The sequence below is a fragment of the Lissotriton helveticus genome, chromosome 7, assembly GCF_964261635.1.
Source record: "Lissotriton helveticus chromosome 7, aLisHel1.1, whole genome shotgun sequence".
NCBI lineage: Eukaryota > Metazoa > Chordata > Amphibia > Caudata > Salamandridae > Lissotriton > Lissotriton helveticus.
This window is the reverse complement of record NC_136068.1, coordinates 1,420,708,209-1,420,719,092: the sequence shown is the minus strand read 5'-3', so window position 1 is coordinate 1,420,719,092 and position 10,884 is coordinate 1,420,708,209. Positions and strand designations below refer to the sequence as shown.

Here is a 10,884-nt window from a genome sequence, read left to right as displayed (position 1 = left end):
ATTGAGCGGTGCCAGCTGAATGCCTTTGATCTCCCCCCCCCCCCCCCCCCCCCCCCCCCCCCCGAAGCAATTGATGTAATCTTGGCAGCCAGGTGTCCCTAAACAAATACTGTATACGCCGGTTGCAGGGACAAGTCTGTGGTGCTGTGTATGACAAATTGACCCCGTCCAGGCCTTATTGTCTGATGTTTTGCTCTTTGTTCGATCCCTCACCTGGCAAGGACTTTTGGTATTGTAAAGGTTATCTTTAAGCCAGTTGGCCTTCTTGCGATTGACTGATCTGCTTTTGATATTTGTATCACCAGTTGTGCTGAGATGAGATTTTTGAAAGGGCTGCAGCATCTGTTTACCTTTCTCTTTTTTGTGATGCCCCATTGGGACACCAATCTTGTCCTTACCTACTTAATTTCGAGGCGCTCCACAGCTTTCCCCCAGGTACAGCTAGGTGTCTACCAGCCTTGTACTGCAGCTCCTCCCGTGAAAGGAGTTGGGTAGAAAGATAAGTATGGTAAGGATGGGTCTAATAGCTCTTTATGTCTGTTCTTGTGCAGCGATCTAGGAAAGTTTTTTCATCCCTGTACAATGATCTCATTGTGTTTCTAGACACCCGGTCCCTGTCTTTTGAGGCTCGCAAAAGAGGCTCAGGGTCGGCTTGAACAGTATACTTCATTCATTTACACACTCATCTCCTAGTGTTCTGTGCAATGTGTTCTCGGCACTTCTTGATCCCTCCCCATCTGCACCATTCTGTTCTATGAAGTGGGTAATACATGCTTCTCACTCCTTATATTATGGAACTCCCCTGTCCCTTGGTGAAATCAGATTTGTCCCTCATTACCTGGCCAGACAGCAGTTTCATTTTCATTTCAAATCGGTTCAATTGTACAGGTGAATTCAGATTATTCATACGTCCCGTTTATGCTGTTGTTTTCCTTCCCACTCCATATGAGTTTTTGGTGTACAGGTTTTAGTTACAGCGACCCACAGCCATGGTTCCTTTTCATACAGATTTAATGGCGTCCATTTTGTGTTGCATATCAGTTGGGGCATTGTTTCCGCAATTATACTCTTTTTAGTGTTTCTTTCCCCGCCTTAAATGTACTTGGTCAGAGTACTGGATCATTACATAACAGAATGCTCCGAGCATTATTTTCATTGTATCTCTGGAAGCCGGTGGAATGCTCCAAGTACTAGAACAATGTTGCTACTCCCAGGCCATGTCCTTTAATGCTCTGTGTTTTTATATTGCCCATTTTCTTATGTTTCCTTCGGTTTGGTCTTATTGTTTTAAGTTCGTATTAATATCTTGTGTTATTATGTACATAGCATGTATTTCAGTCCCCAGAGTCACCATGAACACAGTACCCTCGCCACAAGAAGAGGAGATACAGGACACAGACTCCCAAGGAATACAGGATACCCAATATACCCCTGACTTGGAATGATTATGATGTGGTTCTGCTTTACCCAGGTATGGAGCCGCCAATACCTACTAAAGCGTTGCCTCCAGATGGCGCTTACTCATACCACAATGTCATCCAAAGAGTGGCAGAGTACCACAAGCTCCCCATGCACTCTACAGAGGAGCCAACTAATAGTGGAAACACTTTGGTGCACAATTGAGTATCTCCCAATGATTGGCTCCGTCTTCAACGTATCCTAAGACTTCTTCAAGTACCCAGTCAAATCCAGGGTTATGCTATCTCCAACTTACCCTATTTACATACAAGGACATTCCCCAGCAGATTCCTTAGTTGTCATCACAGCCAAGAAAATTATTGGAATACAAGGTACTGTCGAGGCCCCTCCTCCAGACAAAGAAAGCAAAAGAATTGATGCAGCAGGCAAAAGAGTATGAGCAAGACAGGCAAATTACTGGAAGATCGCCAATTCAGTTGGTCTACTGTCCAGATACAATAGGGCAATCTGGGATGAGATGGAAGATCTAATACAAAATCTCCCAGAAGAATACAAAAAACGAGAAGACCTAGTAACTTAGGGGGAGACTGGTATCAAATGCAAAAATCAAATGTGGATTAGATGGAGCTGACACCGTTACAAGGGGCATGAATACATCAGTCATGCTCTGTAGACATGCATGGCTATGCATACCCAGGTTCAAACCCGAGGTGCAGCAGCTTATTCCTAATGTCCCATTTGATGGGGAAAATCTCTCTGGGCCCCCTGTCGACACACAATTCGAGAAGATAAAAAAAATACAGCCAAATCCATGGGCGCCTTACAAACAGCACCTCAAAAGCAACAGCCCTTTCGGCGATACCAGGGGCAGCAAAAGCCTCTACCCCAGAAAACATCACATCAGTGCCAGCAACAGCAGTATCACCAGCAAGGGCATGGATACTATTGTGGAGGATACAAAAACAAGGGCTATGGTATAGAGCCGCTCAACAGGGGCACCTCTACACCACTAGCTAAATGACTTGCCCACTAGCCCTCCCCACCTTCCGACTACAAAACACTGTCTGGGCAAGGCTACAGCAATTCTACCAGTAGTGGCCAAACATCACATCAGATCAATGGGTACTACAAATAGTCAGACAGGTATATTGTCTAGAACGAGCTCAACAACCACGAAATATCCCGCCAAAATATCAGACGATAAATCCACAATGTCTACATCTGCTAAAAGAAGACAAGGCGTTACTGCAAAAAGGGGCCATAGAACCATTCCCGCTCAGACATCGAAAAAAAGGAGTCTACTCTATTTATTTCCTTATACAAAAGAAAGACATTACTGTGGCTCATTCTGGACCTGTGGTCGCCCAGTTGCTACATACTATCAGAACGCTTCATATGGTCCCATTGCAAGATGTAATACCACTACTACAAGAGGGTGACTTCATGATTGCATTAGACCTGAAGCGCACCTACTTTGACATTCCAATCCACCCAGCACACCTCAAATACCTACGGTCTGTGGTAAGCGGACGTCAATATCCAATTCAAGGTGCTACCTTTCAAGGTTACTGCAGCTCCAAGGCTGTTTACAAAGGGCTTAGCAGTAGTGACAGCAAAATTACGCAGAGAAAACATACATGTCTTTCCATATCTCGACGATTGTCTGGTCAAGAGTTCAAACAAAGCCAAATGTTAAGCGCTCCATTGAAAACACTGTAGTGCTCCGAGCCTCTAATGGCTGGTAGAAGCCAAGAGCATCAACATCCTATGTTTGCTCACAGCTGTTGCTGTGAACAATGGCTTTACGGAATCCAAGGGGATTTCAACCCCCTTGGGCTCCGTGAGTCTTTTAAAAAACCTTTTATTTAAACAAATTGGAATATTCTGCCCTCTAGTGGTGGAATGTTCTAATAGCCTTAAAGCTGTCCATATCAGCCTCTACCGGCCATTAAAGGCCAGCTTCCTTATCAAATGCCCTTGCATTTGGTTAAGGCCTTTAACGCTGGAGTGGGCCTTTAATGGCCGGTAGATGCCCCTATTGTGGGCTCAAAGCTATATTAAATGCTTTCCTCCAAACAACACGTCATACTTTGTTTATAAAATCTGTTGCATTCTCAAGTGTACAAAGGCAAGCATTACGTTTGAGACCATGCTCACCTCATCGAGGATTAAAAGCTTCAGCTTGGGCCTTTAACCCTGGGGCGGGCCTTTAATAGCTAAAAGACACTCAAAACAAAACACAGTATAGACCTGCTTCACCAATTAGGTTTCACTAGCAAGGCAACAGAATTGCATCTCCAACCACTCTATGTATAACCATACCTGGGAGCGATACTCAATTCAGAAACCGCTCCCCCCAATCCACAAAGGGTTCTCAATCTTCATAACCAACTGGGTCTTCATCAGCACATTTTCCCCTACCAGTCAAAATCGTGATGCACCTACTGGGGATGGCATCATGCATAGCTATTGTGCTACATGCAAGACTTCACATGAGAACTCTCCGAGAGTCTTTAGTATCGCAGTGGTCACAAGCAGGGGGTAACATGGAAGATATAGCTTTGGTTTTACCAAAGATCCATCAGGCACTACAATGAAAGGGAAGAGCCTTCAAAGGGCTGTTGAACATGCTCAATACCTCGAGGAGGAGGAGAAACGACACACAACGTTGATCTTCTCCCAACACTAGATGGCAGGAGTATGCATAGCATGTAATGTGCAGCACTGCACGCTACATATAGATGCTTACAGGGTAAGTTATATACTCCTTCTGTAGTGAGTTAGTTGTTGTGATAATTGCATGCTTGCTCCGGTACTGATGTAACCGTGTTCTGTTTCTTCCTATTATTGTTTTCAGTCAGAGTCTTGTGTAAAGCTCTTCTACATAACTGCACATTCATGTTTAGTTCTGGTCTAGAGACCGCTTTAAATGTTGCATCAGCCTCATGTTTTTCAAAAATGTTCATAATAAATGTGTATATGATATATATTTACAAATAGGTGCTTTCACTCAACCCTTTCAATTCCATTGTTCTGTAAGATGTTATTCACAATTGGTTCGATATAGCATGGGGCAGTCATCATCTTAATCTACTGACTGTCTTGTACAGTGATTAATACCAAAATACCTGATCACATGTGCTCATCTGCCTGAAAAAGAGTGCATTTTAATGCCGGGCTGATATGTCTGGAGTGCTGGGCTACTCCTTTATTTCTTGTATTTAACTTTTTTGCTAACTTTATTGGTATGTATCATAAATTTCCACAAAAAGTATTGCATGCTTGCCAAAGCCAGACTTGTTGGATTTGCGATTGCCTTTTTGTTAGGTCTCGTGGCGATTACAGCGCGCAGCGCTGTCTCGCCAGAGATCTATTGTTACTGACACAGCTTTCCAGGAGACGGCACCTGGCCGCGTGCATTTCCTCTCCGAGGAGGCGATCGGAGCGGGCCACGCGCACGCGAACGCGCTCGCTGTGGCCAGCTGCTGTCTCCTCGGAAGCTCCAAGAACACACACGCATGCGCATACACAGACACACACACACTCCATGCACGCACCCATACATACAGAGAACCCACCCCCGCGTCGCATACACACACGCGCGCACACACACACACACACACACACACACACACACACACACACGTGCACCGAGCCCCCCCCCCCCCAACAAGTACGGCCCACTTACCGCCACTCCGGACTTCAGCCACCACCGCGGGGCTCTCCCTTGGGCATGGGAGCCCCGCGTCACCAGCACTGCTTCTCTCTGTGGCACTCCGTGGGCGCGTGCACGGGCTTCCAAAAACGGAAGTCCCGCCCCACGGAAGGTTTCGGTTTCGCTCACGTCTGAATCGCTGGGGGCGTGTGGTGAGTACCCTTCATTTAGTGTACACTGCTATATAGAAACCCTATATACCGCGTCTGGCCGCCCCACGCACAGTGCTTATTGCCTCATGAGCAGGCAGACTGTCCTCCTCTAAGTCCCCCCTCACACACCGCGGTGTATGACACCGCTCCCGGCTCCCTGACATATATGTGCGTCCGCAGGTGATCTCCGGCACCGCGGTGGCCCGTTCCCTCCATGGGGGACTACGGCTTCGGCCTCCTGCATACGGCTAACCTGCCTGTCGGCGGCGGCTTCAGATCGGCGTATCCGCTATCCGCCTCGGAATCTGCCCTCTTTCCTGGCGGCGGCGGCGTCTCCTCGCTCTTCCGGTGTGCGGCGGCTGCAGCGCAGCACCACCAGAACGATGGGACGCCCATGCAGGACGAACCGCTGCTGAGCCACGAGAACCGAGCCCCAGGAGCTGGGCAAATCCGGGACAGAGCTTCAGTATCTGCCCGCCGCCTCCCCTAACAGCGGCGGCCCCACCGATCTGCTGCTGTCCACTGACTAGGGGGTTGACCCCCCAGCCCATGCTACGCCCTCGCCTCCCCGCATTCCCGGCATGGAATCTCCCTTCGGGGGCTTGCCGGAGCCGCACAGTCCGGCGCCTGCCGCAGGGTCCTCCGCAGGCTCTTCGCCGCCTCCGCTGCCAGGCTTCGCAACTCTCTGGTCTGTGCAGACCTCCTCGCCACCACCGATGCAGCACCCCGGGAACGGCGGAGGTCCACTGCTGCAGGAGTCGCAGGACGCCTACTACCCACCGCCCTCCTCCTCAGCCGGACTGAGCCCCGCAGCCTTCTTCCAGAGCTTCCCGCACAGCACCCTGCAGGCCCCGGCCGGCTTCGGGGGACCCTTTTCCGGACCTCAGATAAGTGTTCCACCGCCGCAGAACCGGCGGTCCCCGGCTAGTCAACAGCTGCAGCAGCAACAGCACCAGGCTGCGGCCGCCTTTCTGGAGCAGCAGCGGAACAACTACAACCAGCAGCAGGTGAGTAACTGTGGGAAGTGGGTGGCAGAAGATGTTGTGGTGAATACAGCCACCAGCATGTGAAGGGCAACTAGAACGATGAGCTACGTTAGTGGGTGGATGCGAAGGGGTAATCCGGTTCCTGACAGCAGGGATCTGCGAGGCCCAGAACCAGCTGAGGGGTGAGTTATGGGGGTTGTTGTAGGCGAGGGAATGGCATCTGTTAGACTATGGATATAGCCTGGGAACGCCTGCACCCCAAAACACGCACACACCGAGGGTCAGCAGCTTCAGTAGGAGTGGGCGAGGGGCTGAGGCGTCTTGTCACTGTCACCGGGAGACAGAGGATAAGAAACGGTTGGTGGATGGGCTGTTCGAACTCAGGGAGAAAGGTGGAATTGGGGCAGAATGGTGAAAATACATTTATTCCGGCAAGAACTAGGACGCTTTCCCTGTTTAAATGCTTGCCCTGTTTAAATAAGTCGGTGTTGTGTGTGTGTGTGGGAGGGGAGAGTGGGGGGAAGCTATAGCGACAGAACTCCCCAAAATATACTGGACACCCCTTCGTTCGTTTACACAGGTGGCCCTGTCCCCAGAATCTGACAGTTGGCGTAGCCCGTGCACACGAGCTGCACCTGTCACCGCGGCATGCAGCACTAGAATATCTACATATCTCTTATGTAACTATGCCCTCAGACTGTCAGTTCCAGATATTTTCTCCTACACCTGTATTTTAGTTGCCTTAATCTCCTATATTGTAATGAGGCTACCACTACATAAGCCACCTCTAGTTCGCTATTTATGCCTTTGCTATTGAAGTTTGGTATCTTGAAGTTGTGTCTGGGGTTTAACTGTCCCATGCAATATGTAATGCAAAATAGTTTTGCATGCAACTACCATGTCTTCTCATTTTTTTAACCCTTGTGCTTGTTCAAGAGTCCCTTCTCCCCTGTCTCTGAGGCAAACATCCTGCCAGGATGTTCTCCTTCCCTAGATCTCCCAGCCGCCACCATTTGACCCAGAAATTTAGCTCCCCTTTTCACAGCGGTTTGAGGGACCTTGATTTGTTTTTTTGGGGGGGGGGGGGGGGTGTTTCTGCCGAAGGGTTACCCAGGCTGCCCTTTCACCACTACTTTCAGGCGGTTTGTCAAGTGGGGCAATATCTAGTTCAAGTATGTGCAATTGTACCCTCAATAAGCACTCCATCCTCCTCTGGTGCGTGAGGTGCATCATCAGAGCTGTGTGAATAATAACTGCGTCAGCCCCGTGCGTGAGGTGCATCATCAGAGCTGTGTGAATAATAACAGTTGTGAGCCCGTACATGAGGTGCATCATCAGAGCTGTGTGAATAATAACAGCTGTGAGTCCCCGTGCCTGAGGTGCATCATCAGAGCTGTGTGAATAATAACCGCTGTGATCCCCGTGCGTGAGGTGCATCATCAGAGCTGTGTGAATAATAACGGTGTCAGCCTCGTGCCTGAGGTGAATAATAACTGCGTCAGCCCCGTGCGTGAGTTGCATCATCAGAGCTGTGTGAATAATAAGAGCTGTCAGCCCGTGCCTGAGGTGCATCATCAGAGCTTTCCATATGTCACTGGTATGCAATTAAACACATTTTGTCGAGTTACACTCACTCCTGTAATCTCACCCCATCCACATTGCTCACGTCACCCAAATTCCTGCACTCTCTACCACACTGCTTTCAAGAACAGCATACTCTTGCATACACTGTCACTGCTCACCAATTCAAAGTTTGCTAAAAATGTAATGCTACGGCATTGTCATACACAATGCCAATAACTCAAACTTTAATGCTGCGAAACCTATTGCATTGTAAATGCTTGTTAATGGAATTGGTTGGGCATAATATTGCCATTTGTATAGCATTGAAGCGTTTGCATGCTTCGGTATTGAGCTAAGAGATTCACAATTCTATCCTTATGTTAGTACAAATTTACCATGTTCACATTATGCACATTGAAGTGTTTTTTGCTTTCTCTTACCATAAATCACTTGTCCGTGAACACTTACATTGCAGTTAAAATGATTGCAAATGCACTGTTTTTTAGCACGCGCGCACACACACACACACAAGTGCGTATGATGCCTTGAATTTGGCTTAATTATGGGAATTATTGTATTTTAAAACCAACTAATCCGGTTATTTATTACCCTGAACAATGCCCTGGTTGGCTTGTAACAATGGACCTGATGTATTGAAAGGATTTACTTATTCTGCGTCTATGAGGGTAATGCATCGATACACAAAGCCCCAAGTTCCTTCAGAACTGCACATTTCTGCACTTCCTAGAAATGGAAAAGGCTGCACTGTACCAAAACTCTAAAATAAACTAAATGTGAATACAACCACAATCAAAGATTGGAGAAAGTTAGATGTTGACTACAGACAGTTGTGGTATGAATGCGGTCTACTTTATAGAACCATTATATGGAGTAAGTGACACTTAAGGTGCAAAAAGTACCAAATTTGTATAAACTCTTATATAACTGCCAAAGTTGTATGCTGTCTCACTAAATCTTGTAAAGAGGCGGGAAATAGGTTTTCTCTGGTGACTGTCGGGATGGTGAGCATTGGCTGGACTGAGAAAATCGATTAACTTTGTAGGTATTCACAAAAAGTCCCAATTGCTTGTTCCACACCGAAATTTACAATTGCACCTATAAAACTAGGTTTAGTAGGCGTATACCTGAAAGCTGGCATTGTGTTTGATTTTCAAGTTTACTTCTAAAGATTGTGTGAGCTTCATTAAACACGAGCAAATCTTTGCAAATGTTATAAGTGTGTCTGTAATTCATATATTAGTTCGTTGTTTTGTGAAACAGGCTTGCAGTCTTAAATAAATTAAATTAAATTAAAGAATCACCATGGAGTCTCCCTAATACCTTCATCCTATTGCACTTCTCTCACTTGTAAGATGCATGCTGATGTGAATATTAGCTTTACTTACTTTGTTTATTGTTTCTCAGGTAAACGGAAGGCACTCAAATTGAATTTTGCCAATCCTCATTTTAAATCAACAACAAGATTTACTCTTAATACCACAGCAGTTCCTTTCCAAAATCCACAAATGTGAGTATGCCATTAATGTGATACTAAAAGTGCCTGAAAATATAAATTGTTTAATAATTATTTGTTAAAACCCTATACCGATGTAAGAGGATGTACCTAATGCTTTCAGTTGGTCCATTTATAGTTTATGTAACTAGTGAGGAAAAAACTAGGATGTTAACAGTTGCTTCCTGACATAATTATTCCTCCTTCTTGCATTATTTTAGAACAGTCTATTGCATGTTTCCTTTTTTAGGTCCAGCCTACAGCGCTTGGGCTGCAGGATAATCTGTTGTATGTACTTTGTGAGGGTTGCCTCCTCTCATCACTGCTGAATGATTAAGGAGAGCGTCTCACAGAAAAGTTTTCTTTTTAACGGGTTATTTGCTTCTATGTCTGGGTTCAAGTTAATGTGACCAACCCTCCATCATTTTCACGGACTGTCTGTGAATTTACTGTGATGTCCGTTGTCCGTGAAGAAAGTTTCCACGGACAGCATTTGTCCGTAATTTTAACCTTGGTGGCAAAGGACACATGTTCAGCAGTTGAGATGGCTCAGCTCAGGCAGATGGGAGTGGGTCTTCTGTGCAGTGATTCAGTGGGAGGAGCAGCCAGGGTGCCGGGCTGCTTCAAAGAAATGTAAATGTGGGGACTGGTTAATCTGGGCATGTAAAGGCTGCTTGAATGAGAACTAAATAGGTGTTAATTGATGTAAAGCTGCCTAAGGTGAATTCTTTTTCCATGGTATTTTTAGGGTGTTCCAAGCTGAGCTGTGAAGTGTTTGCTTTGCAACTACAACTGAGGTCACATACCACTGTTACATTACATTGCAACTCACAAAGAGGATGCAAATAGCTCTTTCATGCCGCCTCATGTTTACAGGTCGTAAAACCCCTTTCACAATTCGGAAATACTTTCCTCTCTCTTAAAACAGGTTCTGTGCATTGTTAAAAGGTGATTTGCTATCGGAAGTGTTATTCAAAGACTTTGCAACTAAAAAAACCCTTTGACATCTTGCCCCTGATAGATTGACCTGTCGGCATTCTTCTTGCATTAAAGAGGATTTTTTTTCTTCTTGCACTTTTCACTGTGTAAATGCAGGCTCTGGACAGTGGTAGCATATTAGCGGCAGTAAATATACATATATCACCTTGCATCTAACATCAAAATAAATCACAGATAGGATGTGGTATTGTTTGTGCTGGTACCTCATGAATCAGGATGGTTTACTAGGTCAGGGCTTTAAACTGGGCCAGGGTCCTGCAGGTGCTCAGCACCGGGTGCAGTTATAAAAAGCAGGGGCTGAGACGGGTCCCTATCGGGCTCTCCAATTTCCCCCTAATCCTCAGAGTGGGAAATAATATCTTAACTCTGCAGCAGTGCCACCCTTCACTGCCTTCGATATTACTTCAAAGAGACTGGTTTCAGTTCTTTCACACACTCATAATTTTACAACTGAAGCATTTTCAATGTTATTTACAACAAAGCCAATGTTGTTGCTTATTTGTCATATGCTACTAACAACCATTGACAAAGCCAATA

The 10,884-nt window shown here is 46.3% G+C and overlaps 1 protein-coding gene across 4 annotated transcripts in view; it reads left to right on the top strand.

Annotated features, from left to right (window-relative positions):
- The window catches only part of MAP2K4 (mitogen-activated protein kinase kinase 4), an 839,420-nt gene that overhangs the window by 68,100 nt on the left and 760,436 nt on the right, over positions 1 to 10,884 (top strand). For all 4 annotated transcript variants that reach the window (XM_078654731.1, XM_078654732.1, XM_078654730.1 and 1 more), the window contains exon 2: positions 9,261 to 9,363. In XM_078654731.1, the coding sequence (XP_078510857.1) occupies positions 9,261 to 9,363 (103 nt within the window). The remainder of the gene's footprint in view (positions 1 to 9,260; positions 9,364 to 10,884) is intronic.